The following is a 27,888-nucleotide window of genomic DNA, read 5'->3' as shown; positions in this document are numbered from 1 at the left end:
TTTGCTTGAATATTTATTTGTAACTGAAAATTTAAGGGCTTTAATATACTACTTCTTCTCAGTTTGTCTATTTCTTCTTGAGTTCAAAAGCAGTTTGTGTTTTTAATGAATTTCTCTATTTCTTCTAAGTTTTTTAATTTATTGGCAAAGGATTGCTCACAGTACTTCATTATTAATCTTTTAGTATGAGGGGAATCTTCAGTGATATTATTTCTCTAATTCCTGATTATTGAAAATGTACATATGTTTACTTTTTCATAATCAATCTTGCAGAATGTACATAAACTTTATTGATATTCTCAAAACACTTGTCTTTTCTGTCATTGATTTTTTTCTATTTTCAGTGTTCTGTTTAATTTGAGTCTGCTGTGAAATTTTTTATTACCTTTCTTCTGTATCTTATATATTTAATTTGCTCATTTTATCATCTTTTATCTCCATATTTATCTCTTGGTTCCTTTTAATTGTTACATCTTCAACTTCACTGATATTTAATGTCTAATATGTTTTTAATCTTATTCAGATATTTCAACTAAGACATTTTAGTTTTCATTTCTAGAAGTGTAAACTAGGTCTTTTTATATCTTTCAGGCCTCTACTCAAACATTTCAGTATATAAAATACCATTATCATTTTCACGTTTTATCTTTTGCTATTTCTAAAATTAGTGCTAACTCTGTATTGATAGATTTTTCTCCTCATTAAGTGTCATATTTACTGCTACTTTGCAGGCTTGCTAATCTTTTGACTGGAAGTTCTTAAAAGATATTGTGAAATTTGCTTTTGTGGCTTCTAGATAATTTTACTTCCTGATACACCTTTTTGACATTTGTTTTACAAGAAAGTTATGTTAAATGGAAACAGATTGATCATTTCTGGTCTTGAATTCAAGGTTTCTTAGGTTGAACTGAGTAATCTTTAATCCAGTACTAATTTTCCCCAGGCAACAGTCTTCTGATTATTCTACCAAATGCTCTTAGAGTTGTAAGGTTTTCCATTCTGACATACAGGAATAAGCTCTATTCATGCTTCTGTATAAGTATTAGTCACAGTTATTTATACAACCCTAGGGTGATATTTTCCCCACCCTCAAGCAATTGTTTCACATCACATGTAAATACCAACCAGTACTATGCTGAATATTTAGTTATGGACTCTCTACATGTCCCCAAATATCTCATGATATGTAGCGGTCTCTTTTGGGGTGTTCTTTTCTTTGAAATATACATATTTTGGTATTCCCAACACTCAGTGTCTTTCCATGTTCAGAGAATTCACCATGCTCACTTTCAGTTGCCTTTTCCTATTGTAGCATTGTAAATTCTTTATTGTTATGTTGGAAATGGTATCTCAGAATTGGAACTGACCTCTTCCCAGTATTGATGCATTCAATTGTAGGAGTCATTCAGAGCCAGCATAAGTATTCCATGGTTTTTAGTGTTATTTTTTGATCTTTCTTTTTTCCATTTTAATGCTAAGAAGAGCCCAAGACTGAGATTTACTCTCCTAAAACTTTATGGGGAGAATTGGAGTCACTGAGATTCAGGGAAGGAATAACATGAAGCCTCGTAATCCTTCATATAGGTTCCTCATAAAAATAATAATAACAATAATAATGGGGGATTTGTTAAAATTTTTAGCCTGTGAAAAAGATGATTTCATCCCTTGTTCTTACTTCGGAAGTAGGATACCATAGCCCTTCCCCAAGTGCTATTTGTATTCTCTATTTGCCTCCGGAAATGGATTTCTTTATCTGTAGGGAATACCACATTAGCATAAGTAAGTGCATATGAGATGTACATAAGAATGTTGGAAAATTAACCTTGTGAGTATGTGTTTCTACAAGTGCCTATGAGAATTAGAGAGATATATTTAGATAAGATCCCAAGGGAGTAAGGGGAATTGAACATGTAATTGTATATAAGGGGTTAGCTCTAATTAAGTGTCAGCACTAAGTAGGCATCCTGAAAAGGAAATTAATATTTTATATGGAATTTGACATGGGGCATGAGGGGTGTTAAAAAGTAGTATTGATTTCCCCTTGATCTAGGGGATACTTTCCCTGTCTTTTCTTCCCTCATCAATAGTAAAATTCTTCAAATCTTCAAATAAGGTAGGTATGTATCCTTGCTCTGGTCAACAAAGCAGTAATATTATAAAAACAGATGATACTTAAACAGCAAGATGCTAAGACTCATAGCATTACTTCAGGATTTGTTCTTTACTTTTCCCAGTTCTAGTCCTCCATTCCTCTTGCAAATATATACCTGGCAACAGGGCAAGTGGATTAGCATTTCCATTACAATTTGTATAATATTGATATGAAACAAACTGAATGAGATTTAAACTCTAATTGATTCATTAGTTTCCAATGGGTTGTATTTATTAAATAGTCATTCTCTTATTGAGATTGAACCAAAAGGAGGAATATCAATTTCTATTTAACGATATGAGCAGTTGTTTCATGGAGATGATGTTGGGGTGAGAGTTGAATATTAAACACAGTGGGAGGTAAAAAAAAAACCTTAATAAGCAGGTAGTGAGCATAGGGAAGTATAAAAGACTATGTTGAAGTATTTAAAAATATTTTATAGAATTTCAAAGTATAGTTTCTAATGACTGGTAAGAAGGTGGTAAAGAGGGTTGAAGTGAATGACAACAAAAATATAGCTCATTTTCACATGGAACACCATGATGTCTTTGAAAAGAACTTTGCACAAGCTGTTGAAAGAGAAAATCCTGTGAACATTTACCACATGGGAAAATGATAATCGTCAAAAATGAGTGAAAAGTAAACACCTCTGTGCAGATATGGAGAGTTGAAAATGAAAACTAGTTATGGAGATATAAACCACCAGTCAGATGGGCAGCTTACTTAGTCACAAGGGTATGTGGTGATTTTTAAAAAAACACAGCAAAAGCCATTAGTAAATATGGTAAACATTTGACTAAATCAATTTTTCAAATAATAATTTTACATGTCTGTGAGTGTGTGTTTCTGTGTGTGGTGTTTGTGATGGGATGGTAACAGAGTTAAGGAATGAGGATGAGTGGAAGGAAACATAAGAACTGAGAAAAAATAATTGGATCAGTCTTGAGAGTCAATATAGGGTTCCTATCTATGAAGATTCAAAGAAGATCTGAGAGCTCAATTGATGACATAGATGCTTCTCAGTGATTACAGATTTATTACAGTTCTAGATTACCAAGTAAAGAAACTAAGAAAATGGTTAGATTATCAGAGAAGTGAGGTTTTCAAATAATTAATTATTTGATAAAGGAAATCTTGGAAGAAGCCATCCAATTTTACAAAAGCAAGGACTGTCTGGAAAGTATCCAACCATGTAATATGTTCTTGTTATAGTAAAATTGGCTGGGTACTTTCCAGACAGCCCTTGTGTGAGCAACTTGTGTCATTCCACAGGAATATGCATTGTGTTTTCCCTTGAACAAATGAGGGGATAATGTGTCTTGAGAGTGTCATATAACTACATCTGGCCCTGAGCCTCTTGGGGTAAAATTAAATTGATTTAGAGAAATGACTAAAACTAGTTAACAAATGTGAAAAGAATAAAACTAGCATTTTGTATTTATATCAGAAGCAATAGCACTATTAATTTGAAGACATATTATCTGGATTCATGAAAGAGTCGAATTATATGGACAATTATTCTGATGTGAAATTTAAATGTAAAACAAAAGACTGAAAAAAGTGTAGTGTTGTTTTGTTCTGCAAGTTTTGCAATTTTATTTTTGTTGACCCAACCCTGAAAAGTGCCTCCATCTATAAAAGATACTCAATAAATGGGTTCTGATATTAACTAAATTCTGTATTAGTGGTGTATCTCTGTCAATATGCAAGGAAAAAAAATTTCTCAGGGATCATAATGGCATCTTTTAAATGAGTTTCAAGCCAATGTAAAAATTGGAATATATAGTAACACTTCTATAGTAGAATGAATGAAATTGAGGAACAGGAGACTGAGCTGTGTTCTAATTTCCACGGTGTATGGTATAAGAAAAAATAATTGAAAGAGACAAAAAGTTAAAAATAGGTACATTAGGACTATGAACAACTACCACACTTATATTAAAGAGAAAACTTAAATGATTTAAATTTACTTCATTGTTTTAATCCATTTGTGTATAAAACTTTATTCCTCATTCTCTCTCAACTTTGGTTAGATGAGAATTTAAAAACACTTTATCTCACTCTACTGAGGTAAAGAATGATTAGAATTTTTATTATGAATCATATAAATAAGAAATATACAAATCTGTATTTTTTTAAATTTAAAAATATATCCTCAATTGAATTGTACTGAACAGATATAATTACCTATTCAATATTGTGTAATGTATTTAAGTATTTTTATTCATTGTGTTAATAATTTCTGATGTCATTTATTAAATAATATTAAGAACAGTTTTTTTCCTGTACGTATTTTGATACCAGAAAATTTTCCTAGAAAAATAAACCAAATTACAACTTTTACCTGTTGGCCATTATTTTAAAAATCAAAATTTCCCCAGCACGAAATTTACAATTCTAAATTTTTAAAAAGGTTTGCTTCATGTGTTAATTTTATTGCTTATCTGTAAGAGCTCTAATTTCATACAAATTTCCATAGAAAATTTCCTTAACATCCACCTTTACAATAAAGACAGGGTTTAAAAAAAATACCATATCACGTCTCTATGCCTCATATGTATATTTTTAAAATAAAATTTGTAATATGGCATTGTGTCCTTGAGAGTAAGGATGCTACTCTATAATTTCTTATTTACCCCTTGCTTAGTATGTAGTTCCCGAAACAGGGAAAAATTCCTCACCTGTTGACTGACTAAATAAATGCTTCCCATAAGTACACAAATCAGATGATATACGTAATATATCATTTAAGGACTCCTAGCCTATTATCATATACAATCAAGCTGATGTACTACAGCATAGTTTTTAACTGATTATGCACAAACCGCATGCCCTCACATTATTAGATGTGCGTCTTCTCCCCAGCATGAGTGTGAGTATGCCTGTTAGTATGTATTTGTATGTGTACACGTGTGTGTGACAGAGAGAAAGATAGAGACACATAGACACAGATACAGACACAGAGAGACATTGAAAGAAGCAGACAGTGAGAGAGAAAGAGAAGAAAAGAAAGAAAAGACAACTGAAATCTGAGATAAAACAAAAGGCAAATCTATATAGGCATTCCTGGACCTCCTTAGTTAATTCAATAGTAACTGGGTATGTCTGAAAAGTCCCATGTAAAACCACATTGAATCTCTGATTGTATAAATTTAGGTGAGAACAGAAAACAGAACAGAGACACCCCAAAAATACTGCCAGCCTGAATCAGAAGCTACCAGCTAAGGAGCCCTAAGCAACATGCTCAAGCAAAATGGCACAGTCTTCAGGCCCTCGGTGCTGACGCTGGTTGGGATCCCTGGCTTGGAATCTGTGCAATTCTGGATTGGGATTCCGTTCTGTACCATGTACATCATTGCTCTGTTTGGGAATTCCCTGCTCCTGGTTGTCATCAAAACTGAGCGCAGCCTCCATGAGCCCATGTACATCTTCCTGGCAATGCTTGGAGCAACAGACATTGTTCTCAGTACCTGTATCCTACCCAAAATGCTAGGAATATTCTGGTTTCATCTGTTGAAGATATACTTTGATGCTTCCTCTTGCAGATGTGGCTCATCCACACATTCCAGTGTATTGAGTCAGGTATTTTGCTTGCCATGGCCCTGGACCACTACGTGGCAATCTGTCAACCTCTGAGTCATGCAACCATTTTTACCCACCAGCTTCTCACTCAAATTGGGATCAGGGTGATACTCAGAGCAGCCGTCCTTGCAGCTCCATGTCTCATCCTCATCAAATGCCGCCTGAAATTCTACCGGACCACTGTGGTCTCCCATTCATACTGTGAGCATATGGCCATCATGAAGTTGGCAGCAGCAGATGTTCAAATCAACAAGATCTATGGCTTGTTTGCGGCTTTCAGTATACTTGGGCTTGATGTAATCTTCATCACTTTCTCCTACATTCGAATATTTATATCTGTCTTCAATGCTCCTCAAAAGGAAGCTAGACTCAAGGCCTTTAACACCTGCATTGCCCACATTATGGTCTTCCTTGAGTTTTATCTCCTGGCTTTCTTCTCTTTCTTTACACATAGATTTGGGTTCCACGTTCCATCCTACATTCATATTCTTCTATCAAACCTTTACCTACTTGTCCCACCTTTGCTCAATCCTATAGTCTATGGAGTAAAGACCAAACTAATTCGAGATGGCGTATTTAAGATATTCTACCATAAGGATCCTTCTTGAATTTTTATTTACCTTACTTACATAACAAAAATTCATTCTGGAACAACCTTGCCCTTTGTGAGACTCTGTGCTTTCTCGGGTTCACTGAATGCTAGGCTATAAATTCTAGTTTTGCATTCAAGACAATAAGATTTTGACTCCTAAACAGCTTCCTTGTTTTTTGGTCACAGAGATAACTGAAGCACACAGAGCTAATCAAATGTAATCAATTGGTGATATAAAGGCAAAAATGGTAAAGATTTAGTTACAGTTTTATCAGCTTTGTGTAATGGATATGTTTTATATAAGCAACACTAAATGTTAATATTTTAGCTTGTGGCCTTTCTACATTTCAAAATATTAATGGAGTACCAATGTTTTGGGTTATATGGATTGTTTTTGTAATGCTTGAATCCTGGCTATAGGTGTGTTCTTCACCCAAATAGTGTTCATTGTACCCACTAGGTGTGAATTTCCCATCCCCTCCACCCACCTCTCTCTTGCTTGATTTTGGATGAATGTTATTTCCATATCTGCGCGTAGGTGTTGATGGATTTGTTCCAATTTATTTGTGAATGCTGGTAGTATTTGTTTTTTCATTCTTGTGATACTTCACTTAGAAGAATGGTCTCCAGTTCCATCCAGGTTAAGGGAGGAGATATTAATTTACCATTATTTTATGGCTGAGTAGTACTCCATGGTGTATGTATACTACATTTTATTAATCCACTCACTTATTGATGGGTACTTGGGTTGTTGCCCCATCTTTGCAATTGTGAATTGTGGTATTATAAACATTTAAGTGGAGGTGTTTTTTTAATATATACATATAATGTCTTTTTTTATTTTGGGTAAATATTCAATAGTGGGATTGCTTGATCAAATGGCAGTTCTACTTATAGTTGTTTGGGGAATATCCATACTCCTTTCCATAGAGTTTTTACTAGTTCGCAGTCCTACCAGCAGTATATGAGTGTTCCTATCTCTCTGCATCCACGCTAACATTTGTTGTTCGGGACTTTTTGATAAATGTCATTCTCTCTGGAGTTAAGTTATATCTCACTGTGGTTTTGATTTGTATGTCCCTGATGATTAAAGATTTTGAGATTTTTTTATATATTTTTTGCCATTAGTCTATATTTCTTTGGAAAGTTATGCATACTTCTCCATGACATTTTGAGATAATTGTAGATTAGCATCCCGTTAAAAAGAGTGAAGAGATTCACTACAGTAAACTTAAATTAAAGTTTAAAAAGTAAATATAACTGGGCAAATGGTACACAGGATCTCTCTGTAGCATTTCTGATAACTAGATGCAAATCTACAATTATCTCAAAGTAAATGGCTTAATCTTTTTTTTTATTTCAGAATATTATCGGAATACAAACATTTTGGTTAGAAGTAACGCTTTAAAAAAAGGGCCACATCTATTTTAACTTGTGTCTTTGACTATCCAACTTTTTGGTCATATTTATCCATTGGTTTTTCTAGTCTTATTACTGAACACTTATTGCATTAGTCACTGATGTTTATTTTGACTGAATCCTTACCAAGAAGAAATAGCATTCTTTGAATGTAATTCCATTTCAATGCCATTTTTCATTTTATTAGATTTATTAATTCCCCTTTTCCAAGGCTCCTATTCAGATACTTAATTACATGGTGAGGATAATATCTAGATGCTCATATAACTCAAATATTTTCTTTGTATTTTTAACTGTGGTATTCTTCCCCCAAAATCAAATCACTCCTTCTTAGAAATATTGTCTGTAACCAAACTATACAAATCATTTTGGTACCTTGTATAGAGCTCTGTGCGTATTCTGAAACATTAAAATTAATTCTACACACTCTAATAATTCATAGACTTTCTTAACGAAAGAAATTCATATGACGTGGCCTGATCTACTTAATGTGGAAGAGATGCTGAAAGTTCTGGGTTGTAGACATTGACCTACAAAAGGCTAGATCCACATTGCCATTTTTATGAGTCTTTGGTTATTACAAAAATTTGGCATCCCTTACTAATTAATTTTATTCTATCTATAAATAGCTAGCAAAGTTATAGGTAAGACTGATACTTTGAAATATTTGTTTAGTATCTCTAAGTAAAAAATGCATGCCAATTATGTTATCTTACTTAAGACATAAGAGGAGACCACGCGCGGTGGCTCACACCTGTAATCCTAGCGCTCTGGGAGGCCGAGGCGGGTGGATTGCTCGAGGTCAGGAGTTTGAGACCAGCCTGAGCAAGAGTGAGACCCCGTTTCTATTAAAAATAGAAAAAAATTATCTGGCCAACTAAAATATACATAGAAAAAAAATTAGCTGGGCATGGTGGCGCATGCCTGTAGTCCCAGCTACTCGGGAGGCTGAGGCAGTAGGATCGCTTAAGCCCAGGAATGTGAGGTTGCTGTGAGATAGGCTGATGCCACGGCACTCACTCTAGCCAGGGCAACAAAGCAACACTCTGTCTCAAAAAAAAAAAAAAAAAAAAAAAGACATAAGAAGAAACAATATTGTAAGATTCAGAAAGGCAGAAATCTTCTACAGTATGAAGAGGTCCATGAAAAACAGAAGACAAGTAAAGTCCAATTTAAATAGATAAATAATTTTCAGAGGCGCTAAACAATGTGAAATGTGCAAACAAGTTCAGATTCCACTCAGTTTGTATATTGTCTCTTGGCTAATTTTTATGTTCTGCAAGATTAGGTTACTTTAAGTAGTCCAGTTATTTTGGAATCTTATGACCCCAAAAAAGTAAAAGGAACAGCTGTAGTACTCAAGAAAAAATGACTTAATTTCACATTCTCCTGAGAGTGATGCCATCCATGCAAGCAGTATACACCTATGATCACACATAGTCTCACTTTAGGGATGAACAAATATTCCCAGAAGTTCAACCAGAAATCTAAATCCCATGTGCCCACTAACATTACTGTTTCTGCATAAAACTCTCTGGTCTTCTGTCTTCCCTAGTCACTAGCACTGGAAATTTCATGTCTAGAGAAAAGATTTTTTTGCCCTAAAGCGTAAGGAATTGGATCTCTATTTTGCTTAGTTTATGTTTAGTTTTTGCTTAGAAATATTTCCAATCCTTTATTAATGTCTGCTATCTCTGTCTCAAACTTCAATAGTTCCAGATTTGTTCTCACTGGTTTTCCTGGCCTAGAAGCTGACTATCTCTGGCTCTCCATCCCTTTCTCCTCCATCTATGTCATGGTGTTCCTGGGAAACTGCATGGTGCTCCATGTGATCCGGACTGAGTCAAGCCTGCACCAGCCCATGTTCTACTTTCTGGCCATGTTGGCCCTCACTGACCTGTGCGTGGGGATGTCCACTGTGCACACGGTGCTAGGGATCCTGTGGGGGTTCATTCGTGAGATCAGCCTGGATTCCTGCATTGCTCAGTCCTATTTCATCCATGGTCTGTCCTTCATGGAATCCTCTGTCCTCCTTGCTATGTCTTTTGATCGCTACATTGCCATTTGCAACCCTCTACGCTACTCCTCCATCCTGACAAATGACAAAATCATGAAAATTGGGGTGGCGATTTTATGTAGAAGTTCTTTACTCATACCTCCTGTCATCATCCGTTTGAAGTTCTTAAATTATTGCCATCCTCACGTCCTTTCTCACTCTTTCTGCCTGCACCAAGACTTAATTCGAATGGCCTGTTCAGGCATTCGCTTCAACAGCATCTATGGTCTGTTCCTGGTAATCAGCAACCTGTTGTTGGATGCAGTGCTCATACTTATCTCCTATATCATGATCCTGCATACTGTGCTAGCCATTGCGTCCCGGGAGGAGAGACTCAAGTCATTGCAGACCTGTGTATCTCACATCTGTGCTGTTTTGGTTTTCTACATCCCAATCATTGGTCTGACCATGGTGCACCGTTTTGGGAAACACCTCTCACCATTGGTTCATGTCCTCATGGGCAACATCTACATCCTTTTTCCACCCTTGATGAACCCTATTATTTATAGCATCAAGACCAAACAGATACGAAGGAGAGTCCAGAGATTGTTCTGCTTGAAAGGAGCCTAAGTTGAGATCAAATGTGAATGCATTTAAAATTCAACAAGTGGTGTTAAAAAGAGTGGAAGTCAGTAAGTATTTAAAGTAGGTTTAATAACTTCTGTTTTAATAATGTTTTCATATTACAAATACCTTCCTCTTTATTTTTCCATAACATCATAAGGCAGTGAAATTGACATGTGTAATATTTTAATCAATTTTATAAATCATAAAATGCATATAAAGTAAGCTGAGCACCACCTTCATGCATGATGTAGATTAGCTACTACAATCCATACCTTATCATGGCCAGGTGATTGAGAGTATTTTTTAATCCACCTATTATGGAAAAAATAAATTTTGCTGACCTTAGTCTCTCAAGTAATTATTAATACTAAATAATGAACCATTATCTTAGTTCACTTTTTTCATTCTAAACAATATTATTTTTTGTTTATTTATGGACCCTGCTATGGACTTAGCCACATGACCATACAGTAGAGTCAACATCATAGGGAGATTGCACTATGTGGATCATTTAAAAAGGAGTGAAACAAACAACAAAAAAGGTAATCCTGACTCTAGGTTGTCCACCCAAGCAATCAATCTTTACCCTATAAACAGTAATTGAAATGAAGATATAGACATCCATTAATTGCCACAGTAGAGAGTTTTATGATTAGTTCATTTATCCAAATACTAATACCAATAACAATTACCATTTGAAAACCATCTGAATCATTTTAAAATATTTGAGTCTATAGTTTTGTCTTATGTCATTTAAGTAATCTTTTCCCCAGTTAAAAAAAAAAACAAACCTTAAGATTGTTACTATAACCAAGTAATGTAAATATGTTTTTAATTCAATCTCCCCATCAAGACTCTGAGGGAAGTATTTTTTATTATATAAATTGATTTTTTTAAACACACAGAGGCTATATAATATGTCAAGTTTTTAGGAGATAGTGAATGATAGGATTTGGAAAGATTCTCTGTTTTAGTTAGTTTCACATCACATGACAGCTCTTCCTTTCCTACCATCCTTCTGTACTTCTTTTCAATATGAAGTTCTTAAGTGGTTATACAACCATCATAAAACATTTATATGATAAATAAAGTAGAAAATAGCCACCAAAATAAATAATGAATAATAATAAACTGCACATATTTGAACTCTTCTTGGTATGTGTAAATTTCCTCAAAATATTATTTCTACAGTTATATATATATATATATAAATTACTTAATATTTTAAGGCAGGTTTACTGATGCATAATTACAAATATTAATCTACCTTCTTTGGATGTGTATGCATAGTTTTGAGATTTTTGAAAATATTTACAGTCATATAACCACCATCACAATCAAGATATACAATGTTTTCAACAACCCATTTTCTGTTTACTCATACCTCCTATCATCATCCATTGGAAGTTCTTAAATTATTGCCAACCTCATGTTGTTTCTCACTCTTTCTGCCTGGACCAAGACTTGATTTCAATGGCCTGTTCAGATAGGACTCCAAGTTCCTGGCAGCCACGAATCTGATTTCCATCAAATAGTTTGCCTTTAAGAGAAGTTCGTGCAAATCAAATTGTAGCTATTGTCATCTTTTCTCTCTGGATTCTATTAACAATGTTTGTGAGATTAATTCCTATTGTTGCTTGTACTCATAAATTAATTTTATTGTTGAATACTATTTTATTGTATTATATATACACTAAACTATCTATCAATTGATCAACATTTTACTATTTTGTGGTTTTGATTTTGAATAAAGCTGCTATAAACATGCACACCATATAAGAGCATTTATCCCAAATTGATAGAGTTTATTTTTAGTGTTTATATCTTTACCATGAATAATGCAATCACCACCATGATAATAATAATAATAATAGTCATGAAAATAATACTTAGTTTATATTTATCAGATGCCTATACTATACTCGAGGCACTTTGGAAGCAACAGGTAGTGATTCTCACTGTTAATCCTCAGAGCAAATCTATGGGGTAAATCATAATCATTCAATTTTGTAGATGGGAAAATTGGCATAAAGGGATTTTAAATAACTAGAAAGTAATGATGGGGCAATTTAATTTCACAGTTAGCACTTTCACCAGAACTGTGAAAACTTACTATTTCATTTTATGTCAGAGCTATTTCCCTATTCTTTTGTTCGTTGTGATGTTAATGATTTGAGTTAAGAATTTTAAGTTCTATATTGATGTAAATATATATTTTCAAGTGAGCCACCAACTGAAAAAAATTATTTAATAGACCTTCCTTTTCCCAGCCAATATTATGATATACCAAATTCCCATATAATAGGTTTTGTACTATATATGCTAAAGTCACATGTGGTGAGTTTTTTGTTTGTTTGTTTGTTTTTATAGTGTTTTTTTGCTCCAAGAGTTCCTATTTATATGAATGGTTGTCTCAACCAACCTCCCACTTAAAGGTCAATTAATGCTTTTGTATTTAAAAAAAATATCATTGCTATGTTGTAACTTAATTTGAATAACTTTGCTGTCAATTGGAAGTTTAAAATCTCTGCTTGACTAATTTTTCCTCCACAGGTCCCTTTCCACTCATTCCTACCCTATCCCTTGTCACTTGCATTAAAGGGAGGCTGACATGTCCCTCTAAAGATTGGGTGAGTGAACTGGGTGAGCCTCTAACTGCTGTATTACTTGGTTGACCCAGGTTGAAAGATCTCATCTTGCCTCCCCAATCTGTGTGGAACTCTATCCTTCCTGCTGAATTTTGACTATTATTTTCTCTTGGATATACTTAGTGACCTGCCCATAACCTTGTCTCTTACCCAAGAAGCCCTAAACTGGGACCCATTTTCTCTTACTGCTCTTACTCTATCATTTGTTTTTACGGCCTTTGTTTGGCTCTAAAGTCATCTGCCCCTAGTCAAGGTAACTCCCTTAACAACTTCACTAGTGAGCATTTCCCATGCTTTGTGTGTTTCCTACTGGCTCTAAAGAGCCCCTCAATCCCTTTGTGCCTTGTGGAAGAGAAGGAAATCAGAAGGCACTCATTCCAGTTCTTTTCTGTTTAAGCATGTCACCTGGTCACTTTTACTCTAGTACTGTTCTCCCATGTTGTCATGAGAAATCTTGCAAGGAAATCTTCCTCATATGCTCAAGCAGGAACTAGGGTACAAGTATTAATATCTCCTTGTTTTTAGCTTCCCTCTCAAAACACATTGGATTTCTGTCTTTTCATATCCTGACACTTTGAAGGAGGGCCATAAAAATATGCAGCTGAAACTAAGACCTTGAAGATTATATCTTCCCTATTTTCTTTCCCACCTATATCTCTCTTACCTATGCTGAAGGGGTTACTCTGTTCTTTTGTGTCTACCAGGAATTTCCTCTGCATCCAAACTTCCTTCCTCCCTAAGACTGTTCTAGTTGATACCCTCTGGCAGAAGCAATTAATTACAGTAGGGCTCTAGAGAAAGAAAAGGAAAGTAAAAAATAACCAAAAGGCAAAATATATTTGCATTTCAAAAAATTACATATATTCCACTAGGTAGTGTGTATATAAGTACTCTGTTTTCTGCTCTGTCCTTATGTTAATGCATCCCAATTTTGGCAACTTCTAGTTATAAAATAATGCTAATTCATTTCTTACATGAGTTAAACTTTTTCCTCTGTACCATATTTAAACCACATTTAAACTGCTAACCTCAGCGTGATCCTGCAAATGTGCAAACTAAATTAGTTAAGTTGGAGAACATAGGTCTTGATGTGATGGAGTATATACTAAAACTGTACATCACCATCAATAATTTTCAGATTCACAAAAGTCTCATGCTAAAAATGGCATCCTTGCTTGGTTTGTCCATTCCAATTGATAGTTTTGGAACATATTGTCCAAGAATTCACTTTATTGGTAATATAAATATTGTGATATTGAAACAACTGATTCATATACAATTTCTCCTCATTGAGGTCAAATATAAAACAACAATGAATCTATTTATTGAACAGGGTGAGTAATTCTGTGAGGAGTGTATCATCATAGATAGTGGGATGTAACGTAGAACAAATTAAACATCGTTTGTATGTACTGTTAGCTCTCCATATCCTTGGGTTTTGCTTCTGTGGATTGAACCAAACTCAGATAAAAATTATTTGAAAAATAGTGTCTGTACTGAACATGTACAATATTTTAAAAATTGTCATTAATCCCCAAACTATGCAGTATAACAACTATTTACATTGTATTAGATGTAAAAAGTAATCTAGAAATGATTTGAAGCATATGGGAGGATATGCATAGGTAATATGCAAATACCACAATATCTTACATCAAAGATGTTAACATTATCAAATTTTGGTATCTGGGTGAGGTTCTGGAACCAATCTCCTGCAGATATTGAGGGGCGACTATATAGAGTTTACATTTTGGGTGATGGGAATGATGAAGGAAGACAATAAGCAATAAAATACATAAAATAACTACACATTTTGAACAAATTTATGAAGGAAACAAATAGTGCAGTAAGATGCAGTAAGAGATACAAACAGTGGGGGTCAGAGAAATTTTGTCTTTCAAAAAATTATAAATTCCAAGTGATTGGCAGGCTGACATGAGCTTTGTTCCAGACTATAACAGGTACACTTTAACCAATTTTGCTATTTGGATACTTGTATGAAGTTTTTTGGAGAATTCATACCTAGAATTTTGAAAAAACTTATTTTGAACTAAGAATTCTATAAACATGTACATGTTTTCATTGCTTGACAGTAAACTGATAATAAATATTCTCAAGCAAGAGTACCATTTTCTGGCAACCCTTCTACAAAAATGCCCTAAAATATCCTCCATCTACATATTCAACAAAATCAGAATAAAGAGTTAAAAACTCTTTCAGGAATCAATGAAAGCAATCAAATGTAAACCCTGAATATTTTTCAGGTAATAAATTAATAGATGAGAATTTATAATTGATTTTTTGTTTAAAAATTTGTACATTATCAGAATTTAGAATTCTAAATATTCTTTCTTAATTTCTATGCAAATATATGTATGATTTTGTGTATAAATGTGTACTCATCCATATAATTGAGATCACATTATATGTATAATTATGCAATCTATAATTTCTCTTCAAAATATTTGTTAGTTTATTTCCATATAAGCATTTAGTTATTTAGTTATAACTTGTGGTATAATAATTATACTATATTATATTTTTAGTATGCATATAAGACTTTCATCCTGGGCATTTATACTATTTTAGATTTTTACTGTCAACAATACTGTGAACATATATACACATTTGTGAGTTTACGTGCATGTTTATACTAGTAAACATGAAGTACCTTTATTATTTAATTATTATTAATACTAATTAGTTCATTAGTTTATTATATTCTCTGACATCAAATTCTTGCTTTTATTTCCCATTGAATACCTTTTACTATTTTCAGTAACACTAATAATTATTGCCCCATGTTGATAAAATGCTGTCCATAGTGACATCATACAATGACCAAGAGGATAATTGTTACTTTTACATTTATTTAGAGAGCTGGTATAGATTTTTGGTCCATTTAAATGACTTTAATTAAAATGTATGTTAATAATTTTGAAATCTGTCTCTGGTGAAATCTTTCTCCTATCTCCACACTGAAAAATTAAGGTTATTTCACACCCCAAGATTACCAAAATCATTATATTCCATAAAGTCTGACACTATGTGTAGGAAGAAAGAAATGAAAAAGCCTTCTTTCTCTTTCCTGCAGGTGCAGTGTTTAGGGGATGCAGGCTGATTGTAAAACTGTTAACAACAATAAGCAATGTCCTTTCATTTACATTTTACTCTAGGCACTGCTTTAGAGGCTTGATATAGACCCTTTCAATAACCTTGCAAAGTAAAAAATATTTTATGCCCTTATAAAGATAAATATACAGAACATCAGAAAATTTGGAATTCAAAAGTTGAACTCAGAGTCCAAATTCTCAGTTGGTAGATCATGATGATAAATATGTAAGTACTATTTTCTCTGAAATGCAAATGTAATATGATAGGAAAATAAGATAAAAATCTGTTAGGTTGATTTGAGATTTTGTCTTTCAGTAGTTTAGTATGTCAGGATGGGTTTTATCTTTAGTTCTGTTTTTGTGTGTCAATAAAAAATTGAAATTAGCCATTGAATTATTATGCATTAAAACTGTTACAACAAAGCTGAATATTACATAGATAGTAAGGTGTCCTTGGTCTAATATTGTCTTAAACAAAAGCAGCATAAACAGTAAGATTTTAATATTGTCTCACACAAAAATTTTCTGTTATTGTCATTCTAATGCTGGCATGATACAAGATGCCCACTATAACATTAGGTTCTCTTCAGTTGTGGAGTTACTTAAATAATGAAGAACTAAGCTGTTTAGTCTATATTAGCAAAATGTTTTGCTCAAGGGAAAGACCTGGATAACTCTTTCCTGAATTTGTTTGGTCTTAACTCCATAAGTGGTAGGGTTCAGAGTGGGTGGTACCACTATGTAGAGATTAGCAAGAAGGATATATCTGTGGAGTGGTAGCTGTGACCCCCCAATCAGTGAGCAAAGAAAGAAAAAAAATGCTGGTGTATTGTACAAGAGATCACAAACACACACACACACACACACACACACACACACATACACACATGTAAACAGCAAATACCCAGAGCCTTGATTCGGGTATGTCGAGAAGGAATTCTAAACACAGCACAAAGTGTAAGGACATAGGAGATGATGATAGCACCACATCCAGGCATGTGGAAAAGAGGGCCACAGTCACCCCACAGCAGATGCTATCACAGGCCAGCCTGGCAATGCCCATATGCTCACAACATGAATGAAGAGTAACATTCTTTTCATAGTATGTAAGCCAAGAAACCAGAACAACCAAGGGGGAGCAGATGAAGAAACTCCTAGTCACAGATGCAGTATCCATTTTTCCAGTGACTGAGGGGGTCAGAATGGCCATGTGTCTTAGTGGATAACAGATAGAATGGTCAAATGCCATGGCCAGCCTTATGGAAGACTCTGCCACAAAGATGTAGTGTAGGAAAAATATCTGAGACACATGGCTACCAAAAGAGATACCCCAGTCAGAAACCAGATGATTGCTAGCATCATTGGTGTGGTGACTGCAAAGAGAAATATGTCCTCTAGGGCCAACATGGAGATAAAGATGTACATGGGTTCATGAAGACTGCACTCAGTGAAGATCAGGAATAATGAGACTCATGAGGATATTGCTTACAACAGCTACTATGTACATGTGTGGATGGAAATGGACATCCATGTGTGTGTGTATCTTCCACTCCTGGGATAAGAGTCTTGGTGTACCAGATGTCTCTGAGGTTGGCATGACTCGAAGAGGACATCATCTTTTACTCTGTCCTCTGTTACTAGACCTTATAATGGAAAAAAAGGAAGTAGAGAAGAAAAAGAACCAGGATTATTTAATCAGGTTGAATGTGAATTTTGGCATTGTAATGAAGTAATTGCCTTAAGAAAGCATTGTTGATCCCTCATGATTCAATGATAGTAAGACAAGATAGATACCATTGACATAAAAGTTACCATCATTTTGTAGAGCTAATAGTACTGGTAACAATGATAACAGCAACAACAATAACAATAATAAACTTTAATAGTGTTATATGTGGTCTGGGTACTATACTCAATACTGTATGCTTATTGAATTAGTATCAAACGTGAAAGTCTCTTGCAGGCTCTTACATATCCTAGTAATTTCCTTTGTCTGACTGGTTATTTCAGGTGATCAATCACATTCTCTTTTAGTAGCTCCAGAAGCATGTTCAGAATGCTGACGTGATCTTTTTAGGAGCTTAAGACAACTAAATCAGTGACAACTATTATGCCTAAAATTTAATAGGAAGCCTTTCATAAAGAAGCTGCCTTTTTTCTTTCCCAAGTAATATACTTGAAGAGAACTGGAAGTGTAAGTAGTCTTTGCTTTGCACAGAGTTGCATTAACTTAATGTTTTTCTTTACACAGTTACAATATGCACGTGTTCCAGTGAAACCAGCACTATGCTAAGTGAGAACTCATGAAGGATTATTCTCAGGAGACAGTGTCCACTTGTCTCCCACTGACTCTACATTCCTTGCTCCATTCCCTTCAGCCTACTCTGACTTTTCTCCTATTTCTTCCCTCTATTTTATGTTTGTATATTTTTCTTTCCTTCCCTTCTTCTTCAATTCCTTTTGTCCTCGAATAATATTACTGAGAAAGGAAAAGGCAGCTTATACATGACAAAGTAATGGAAGTAATGAGTTGCAAACACATGCAAGAATTAAATAAGATAATGAACACTTCTTTACGTTCACTGTGTGTGTAGTACTATGCTAAAGAAGGTATCAGATAGAAACCATAAATATCCTGTTTTAAGAATCTCATACTGTGTAAGGACCCTGAAACATGGACACAAATAAGCACCCCTCAAAACAGATTAGGGTCAGAATGATGGGAGATATTAACCCACAGGAGTATAGCAACACCAAATTGAGATTTCTTTTATCAAGGAGGATGGGGCAAAGATTCACAGAAGTGTTGTCACTAGGTATTTTTATCAGAAAAACTGTAGGCTTTCAAGAGACTGATATCAAATCTAACAAACAAGTAAAAAGCTCAAATTAGGAATGTAAATCACTGTAAATATCAAATCATCTAGTATATTGAGGGCTTAGAGACATGAGAAATGTGATTGGACAAGTGAGTTGTGACTTGAAAATTCTGAGCTTTGAAAGTCAATCAAAAGCTTTAGATTTAGTTCTCTATACTAATAATAATTGACTTACTCAAAAATATTTACTGCATTTTTTTTATTTCAGCACATTATGGGGGTACAAATGTTTAGGTTACGTATATTGCTCTTCCCCCTTCCCCCCCTCCCCGAGTCAGAGCTTCAAGCGTGTCCATCCCCCAGATGGTGCGCATCGCACTCATTATGTATGTATATGCCCATCCCCTTCTCCCCCTCCCATCTGCCCTATGCCCAGTGAATGTTATTCCTGTATGTGCACTTAGGTATTGATCAGTTAAAACCAATTTGATGGTGAGTACATGTGGTGCTTATTTTTCCATTCTTGGGATACTTCATTTAGTAGAATGGGTTCCAGCTCTATCCAGGAAAATATACAAGAGGTGCTATATCACCATTGTTTCTTATAGCTGAGTAGTACTCCATGGTATACATATACCACATTTTATTAATCCACTCATGCATTTCTAATTATTTCCTAAAGTTTTTAGGAGAATATAATTTCAAAATTTGAGCTTTATCTTTTCAGAGAACTCTTTCTAATGGAGAATATGCTTATTTTTAATTTCTTTTTCTCAATTGTGTACCAATATAATTCCTGATTATATATTTTTTATTATTCTTCTCCAAGAAACCTTAGTTCCATGTTGGCTATGAGCATATTTTGAACATCTTGCATAATAGATTTTTGTTCAGCAATATTGATTGAAGAGGAGGAAGACAGCTAGCTGGAGTTGCTCCAGGATGTTGTTGCAACAGACCAGGACAGAACCAGGAACATGGTCTTAACAGTAAAAATGGGATAAAGAATAAGTTTTTATAAATAAATAAATGAAAAAAATAATGATGCTTGTGTAAGTTAATGGAGGATGAATAAAAGCTATAACATATTTGAGGCATACATTTTGGAAAAAAACAGTGATGCCATTTACCAATATAAGAAATAGAGTAGGAAATGTAGAATTTCAAGGCAGTAAAACCAATTGTTGTAAAATGATAAATATATCACTTGTCTATAGAAGTACTAAGGGAATAAATCTGGCACATTGTCTCAAATCTGGATAGTAGACTAGAAAGAAAAAGGGACTTGATCTTGGGCTCTATCTGAGCTATAGCCTCAGTTCTTCCACCAGCCAACCGTGACCTTAGTTGAGACATTTCACCACTCGGAACTGTCAATTCACAGAAGTTTGAGTAGAACTAGTGTGCATTTACATTCTTTTCCACATACCTAAATTTAAAATTTAATCATGGACCTGGAGCTCAAAGAAAAATAAAAGCAAAAAAAAAGTGATATTTATTTTTTAAGTTGTACTGTAAATAATTCTATTAGCACTTTGGGAGGCCGAGGTGGGAGGATCGGTTGAGGCCAAGAGTTCGAGACCAACCTGAGCAAGAGTGAAACCCAGTCTCTACAAAAAATAGAAAAATTAGCCGGGCATGGGAGCACATGCCTGTAGTCCCAGCTACTTGGGATGCTGAGGCAGGAGGATCACTTGAGCCCAGGAGTTGGAAATTGCAGTGAGCTATAATGACACCACCAAACATTAGCCTGGGCAACAGAGTGAGACTCTGTCTTAAAACAAATAAATAAATTAATTAATTAATTCAAAAGAATGAGAAAGAGGAGAATTATGGGCATTAAGTCTTTTCTTTGCTGTATCTCCACACATAGTCTAGTTGATAATAGTGGCAGTTTTCAGTTTTCTAGACTTTAAACCAAAGCACATTTTAGTACCCATATTATTTCTATTGTTAAACTGAACAAATTTTGAGCATTTACCATAAACTGTGTCCTGGATTAACCAACTTTATTCAGTTTAATACTAGTAAAATACCACTTACATATTATTACAGTAACCTAACAAAGTAGTTACTGATATGGCCTCTATTTCACACATTATAAAACTATGGTATGAGTGTGTTATATAATTTGCCTAAGGTCACATAAATACTATTTAACCAAGCAGAGAACCAAAGTCTAATCATCTTGTTCTAATGTACTGTTTCATGAGCCAGTCGTTAGTATCTCTTCTTCAAACTTTCGTCTACATTGGCTTCCTTGATCTCATTCTATTCTTGTCTTCCTACTGCATTTTCACAGTTCTGAGTCATTTTTTAGTGCTATTGTTCTTGTTATTATTATTACTCTTATTATTATTATTATTCAGTGTTATTTCCCAATTGTTGTGTTGAGAATAGGCTGTGAAATGAAAATATTACCTTAACGAGTGTTTAGTAAAACTTCAGAGAATTAGTGAGGGTGTACTCTGATTACAGACTGCAAGGTGTTGGATGTATAATGGCTGAAAGCAGCAATAGCAGACAACTTTTAAGAAGACTGGCAATGAAATGAAGGAAAACAGTAACTAGAAGAATCAAAAAGTATTGGGAAGTTTTCTTTTGAAGGCAAAAGAAATGACAAAGATGATTGCAGTCAGAAAAGTTTGGTATGAAGAAGAAATTGAAGCAAAGAAGTAAACAGTCAATTTTTTTGGAATTAAGTTCCCATTGTAAAAAAGACAATTCAATGAGGTTATTGCGTGGGTGTTTGGCTTCTTCTCTTAAGCCAAAATGGAGTCCAAAAAATACTAAGGTGTACATAGGGGATTTTTGAAAGATTCACATTTGACCCAGATCCTATAATAAAATGAAAGGCAATGCTTATTAGAGTTAGTGCCAAAGCTCATGAGAAAAAGAGAGAGAGAGAGAGAGAAAGGGGAGGTTGGGAGTGGGAGGGAGAATGATCTGTAAGAGATATGATTGATAAAAAAATGTATGTGTGTATAGCCAACAGTTTTACAAGAAGAAAGGAGAAGAAAATGAAAACTTTCAATGAGGCTACACTAACTCAGACTAATACATATGGTACTATACCTCTCAAAAACTCTCCGACATTGCAGTCTTGTGAAATAATATATACAGCAATAATTATTAAAACAATGGTAATGAAACAGATAGTTTCCAACATTCAGCTTCTCAGAAAACAAATAGAGTCACATTTCAAAATGATTCAACTCAAACATAATCCAAACCAAGTATCAGGAGTGATCACTTCCAAAGAGCCCATCACATGTTTGTGATGGATAGTAGAGATAAATGTTTTCATGCTTGAAAGTGTGATTAATTGTAAAGACTCCAGGATATTGAGAAACACAAGTTTTGGGTGCCCTTGGTTCCAAGTAATTTTTTTTTAGATTCCAAGTAATCTCACGTGAAACAGAAATCACTATCTCATGAGAATATTTTAATAACCTCCCTCTGTTGCACCTTCCATCTATGATTCCCTATTTTCTGCAATAAATAAGTCTGGGCTAAGGCAGATCCCTCTATCAAAGGTTTCCAACATTTCACAGGAATCCATCCACTCCCTACCTATGCCAAGGAGGGTGAAACTGAAAGAGCAGAATTGTGCTGGTGAATTCACTTGTCAATCTTTTCCGAGGGTGCTGGTTTCATGATGAGATTATAGTATAGTATATAAAAATAACTGTTCAATTTATTTCCATTGAAATAACAGAGATGGGGCAATATTTTTAGGAGATGCTTAACTGAAGTTTTCTTATAGTCAAGGTAAAAACATCATGAAAGCTCAGAGTCTTTAGAAAGAAAAGAGAAGGCAGAGTAGGGAAAAGGTGAGAATACAGAATCCTGAGGATCTAAGAAGAAAGTTACAAGAGTTAATGTTTAAATGATGGAGAATCATAGTACATAATTGATAGACCACGGTGTTGTTTTGGGCTCTGGGGGAAGACTTGAGAAATTACACATCTTAAAAAGATTTTGGGGGAGGGTAGGAAGTGGGCCATAATTAATTGGAGTGATAAATGTCTTTTTGATGTCCAGGAATAGTTTATGGAATATCTTTCTGGCTAGGATGAGTAATCCACCATACAGATAAATGAAAATCAAGGACAACGGTAACTGGAAATTGAGTCAATTAGCAAATACTAGAATGAACATTTCCTATAGGATGATACATCTCTCTTTCTATACCTGCAACTTTAATGACATTTACTCTTCAGTTGTAAATGAGCCTCAGTGGCAAGAATGCCCCCCAAAATCTTTTGTATATCAAAGTTTAAAATGGATCCTGGATTACTGGTAAATTTTATGTTTTTTATGGGCATTATCAAGCATAGGCTGCAGTACTATTCTAAACTATTAATTTATTAGTTTAAACAAAATTTACTGTGTACTTCTGTGTCCAGAGCTGGGCTATCCTTACTGAGATATTTGAAGAGTTCAATCTCAATCTTAAAGTCACATAAAGCCAAATTGGTTAAGAGAAATTCATATAGGATGGTAATACTTGGAAGATAACATGAAATCATGGGTGGTAAATGTCAAATATAGGAACAAAGCAGTACATTTGGTAGAAATTTAATGGCGGGGGAATTCTTGTGATATGAAATAGTCATAGGAATATTTATATGGAATGTTTATGTGAACTGCATTTTAGTAAATTAATTTAATTATTAAAACAATTGTTTGTGATGAAGCATGAGCATATTTGAGAATATGATCAGAAGGTATATACAAATTTTGATGTGGGAATGAGCAAGTCATATCTAGTGGAATGAAACAATCTGACTAAATTAGAGAGTGACTATGAAAAATTAAACTAGTTAAAACAAAAAACATTCATCTCATTAAAATGGCCAGCATATATACACAAGAAATATTAAAAAATGAGGTAGGTAATCATATGGATTAAGTATATAGTTGAGTTTTACACTAGTTGTTGAAGTTTTGTTGATGGTGGTCTTGACGCTGGTAGTGGTTTGTAGCAGTTGTGTTGGTGCTAAAATCATAAGAGAAAGATGAATAAAAAAAGAAGAGAGTGAAATCTAAGCTATTTTGGAAGAGAGCTGAAGCAAAAGGAGAACTGGTTGTGTGTATATATGAACCTGTAGTATATGCATATGTTTAAAAGAGGTGTATTGCATGTTGTGGGATGTCAGAATTTTATTAAATATGTTTCATAAGAGAGCTCTTTTTCTGAGTGTGTTGAGTGACTGAATGGTGGTAATGTTTGTGGTGTGGTTGGATGCCTCAGTCTATTAGGCACAATGACTTTCTTCTTCTTTATTTGTTTCAACATGAGTACTCTGATACTTCACATGTGCAGGTGAAAAAATTGTATAAAGTTACTATTGCCCTTGGAATTCTAGGCCCCTAAGAAGTTGGCCTCTTTGTTAAAGGCTATATATGTTATTTGTGACTCTCCTTCCTCTAAAAGGATATGCTTTATAAAAATCACTTTACTAGTCACACCATGAAAGAATGTAGTAGGATACAGTAGACATTCAGTGCTGAGAATGTGTGAATGAAAGACTGAAAAAAACAGAGGTCTAAAAATCAATGGATGGACATATATATATATTGTGGTTCATCTGGGATTTACTCATCAAAAATATATTAATACCTCTACAAATATTATTTTGTGTTTTTTATATTTACATGGTTTTAAAATAGTACAGATATTCTAAGTTTTGCTAAGCACACAAAAAAAATATTAGATAGTTTTTTGTCTCAATCCTCCGTGCCTATAGCCCTTTTTCTGAGAAGAAACCCTTCATTAATTTTTGTTAAAATTTTTCTCTGCTGTTTTTTACTTTTGGCTATAGTTTTAAATAATATGATTCTACATAAAACATTTTGTTTGGATTTCATGCTCTTCTAAATAAGAGGTTAGCTCAGTTATATTATCTCTTTTCATAACCTGCTCCCTATATCTCAATGTAGCTGAATCAGTATTTCTCTTCCTGTGTGGCAAATTGTAATTTTAAACAAAACACTAAATGTAAATGTATTCAACCAATCATTCATAATATCTCTTCTGATTTTCTTTGTAGAATAAAAATGTGTGCTAACACCAATTTCTCCAATCAGCCTATATTTAAGACATCTATTAAGACATTTATTAAGGTAAAACACATGTTTCCAGCACAAGAAATACAGGTAAAACTCATAGGTGCCCAGCAGTCTTATTGATGAATTAGAGCTGTGGCCATGCACATGTAATGCTCTGTGACTGACAGAGCAAGTGTGAGTGTTGGCTTCAGGTACCTTGCTGGGATCCTCTTGCTCTAACCTCAACTCTGGTGCTTCTAACCACACCATATGCACAAAGACAAAGCCTATGGATATTACAAAATCCGGGATTTGGATACTATGGGTTGTCTTACCCACTTGTACACTATTCTAAGTGTGTTAACCAATGTATTCTCTTTCTCTCTGCTTCTCACTATTTTAAATTGAATAAATTAACATATGATTTGTGAATCTTAATTTGTTATTTGAGGCCATCTGTTAAAAATCCTTTGGCATAATTTATCCACTAGTGTATTTGGTGGTTACCATTGAATCTACAAAATTGCCTACAAGATAATGGTTATAAATCACCTAAAATTTACCTATATAAGATTTTTAATTAAACTGATTTTAACTCTATTCAATTTTCTCTGCGTACAACAGATATTTTAGTTTGTCTCCATCTCTAGATTCTAAAAACCATTGGATGAAATTGAATTAACTTTATTGCTTCACGTTCCCACCCATGTTCTTTTTTATTTAGGTTTAATCATCATGTCTGTGCTCAATGGCAGCCACTACCAGCCACCCTTCTTCCTTCTTTCAGGAATTCCAGGGCTGGAGGATGCTCATGCCTGGATCTCCATCCCACTGAGCGTCATGTATGTGATTGCCATCTTGGGGAACAGCATCATCATTCACATAATAGACAAGAATCCCAGTCTTCACGAGCCTCAATATATATTCTTGTCCATGTTAGCAGCGACCAACACAGGCATGTCGGCCTCTACACTGCCCACTGTACTTAACGTCTTTCTTCTCAACCACCGAGAGATTGAATTCCATGGCTGCTTAGCACAGATGTTCTTTATCCACACCTTCTCTTCCATGGAGTCAGCCATCCTGCTGGCCATGGCCTTTGACCGCTTCGTGGCTATACGAAACCCACTGCACTATACTGAGATCCTGACCTGCTCCCGCATTGCTCAGATGGGCCTGGCTGCTATGGCTCGGGGAGTGGCGCTGATGGCCCCCTTGCCCATCCTGCTCAAATGGCTCCCCTTCTGTAAAAACATCATCCTGTCCCACTCTTTCTGCTTCCACCCTGATGTGATGAAGCTAGCTTGTGGGTCTATTCGCGTCAATATCATCTATGGGTTGGCTCTGGTCCTCTGTTCCTTCGGTGTTGACTCTGTCTTTATTGTTCTGTCTTATGCTCTGATCTTGAAGACAGTCCTGGGCATTGCTTCCAGGGAGGGACGTCTTAAGGCACTCAACACCTGCATCTCCCATATTCTCACTGTCCTCATTTTCTATGTTCCACTTATTGCCTTAGCGCTAATCCACAGGATAGGCAAGTACCATTCCCCTCTTCCACATGTCACCATGTCCAATATTTTCCTCTTCCTGACACCAGTCCTCAACCCATTGGTTTACAGTGTGAAAACAAAACAGATCAGAAGTATGCTGTGCAGACTGTTTGCACTTAAGGTATCATGAAAGAAAGAGTGGATCTCTTGGAGGAACTGATTCAAAGGTACTGGGAACATTGGAAAAAAAGAAAAGAGGAGGAGCAGACATTATTTTCGTATGTGCTGAAGTAGTGCCTTTGGTACATCTCTGCATAGTTTTACTGCTACCTTTCTGGAAATAGGAGATTCTCTTCCAGCATTAGATCAGAAAAAATATTTATAAACCTTTATGTTTCTTATTTCTAGAGTTCATACCACATACCTGTGGGTCCCCATTTCAATCCAAATAGTCCTACAAAAATTTCCTACATGAGAACCCCTCATGTATAGCTATATGGCTAAAATCTGATTTAAAATAACATATTTATATTGTTATATAGACATTTATTACTATTGGGAAATTGAAATATTATAGGGGAAGATATTTCATATGAAAGAAAAAGGAGTTTTTTCATAATTTTTGTTTAAATCTGTTTACATTTTACAGTTCTTACTATGAAATAATCATAATCTAACCCTCATCAAACATGAAAATTAAGTGAGAGATTAAGGCAGAAATATAAGCAGTGCATCTAAAATTTACCATCTAAGTAATATGCACTTGATTTTCTCATTGTATTAAACTGGGTTTTAATTTGAAGGTAAGTATGTACTGATTAAACTAAAAACAGGACTCTGTTACTTCTTTTCTATGTTGTCTGGGAAAAAAATAGTGACCCAGGATCTGTGTGCCTCAGTGTAGCCATCAGTGAAAAGAAGTTAATAATGATGTCTGTTTTCCAAAGACCTTGTAATAAGAAATGTGATAATTTATGTGATGTGTTTATAACAATGTCTGGCATACAGTAAAGGCTCAATAAATATTAAACTTTTTATTCTAAGCCAAAAATATGATAGAGAACAAGGGCCAAGCCAGCATTTACAGATAAGTACAGAACAATGGCTTCAGTCACTAAGATATCAAAGATGAGCAGAGAATAATAATTTTCCTGCAATTCAAAAATACATTTAGAGTGTCCTTGTGAATTTTTTTCTAAAATGTGTGTATCTGAAAAATGTAAAGGGGTTCAGACTAGGTTTACCCATTTTGTAATTGTATGTATTATATATTTATCTGTTCGATATTGTCACTGAAGATCAGGGACACGCATAACATTCTTTATACACACTGGTAATGCCCCCAAATTGACTATCACAGGGCAGAAACAGACACTATTATTCTATACATTTTAAT

The 27,888-nt window shown here is 34.6% G+C and overlaps 3 protein-coding genes across 3 annotated transcripts; all 3 read left to right on the top strand.

Moving 5' to 3' along the window:
* The first annotated feature begins 5,392 nt into the window (after nucleotides 1-5,392).
* Nucleotides 5,393-6,342, top strand: LOC123641587 (olfactory receptor 52A5-like). Its single transcript, XM_045556468.1, is given in 2 exon segments — nucleotides 5,393-5,684; nucleotides 5,687-6,342. Coding segments are annotated over 2 exon segments (948 nt in total).
* Nucleotides 6,343-9,426: 3,084 nt separating this feature from the next.
* Nucleotides 9,427-10,371, top strand: LOC123641586 (olfactory receptor 51V1-like). Its single transcript, XM_045556467.1, has one exon. It carries the CDS (start codon nucleotides 9,427-9,429, stop codon nucleotides 10,369-10,371), a length of 945 nt encoding a protein of 314 aa, XP_045412423.1.
* A 15,366-nt stretch (nucleotides 10,372-25,737) lies between these two features.
* Nucleotides 25,738-26,682, top strand: LOC123642039 (olfactory receptor 51I2-like). The gene has a single exon (XM_045556966.1). It carries the CDS (start codon nucleotides 25,738-25,740, stop codon nucleotides 26,680-26,682), a length of 945 nt encoding a protein of 314 aa, XP_045412922.1.
* Nucleotides 26,683-27,888: the final 1,206 nt, after the last annotated feature.

Source organism: Lemur catta, chromosome 7 (genome assembly GCF_020740605.2).
Source record: "Lemur catta isolate mLemCat1 chromosome 7, mLemCat1.pri, whole genome shotgun sequence".
Lineage (NCBI taxonomy): Eukaryota > Metazoa > Chordata > Mammalia > Primates > Lemuridae > Lemur > Lemur catta.
The sequence above is the reverse complement of the archived record's forward strand: the minus strand, read 5'-3'. Positions and strand labels throughout refer to the sequence as shown.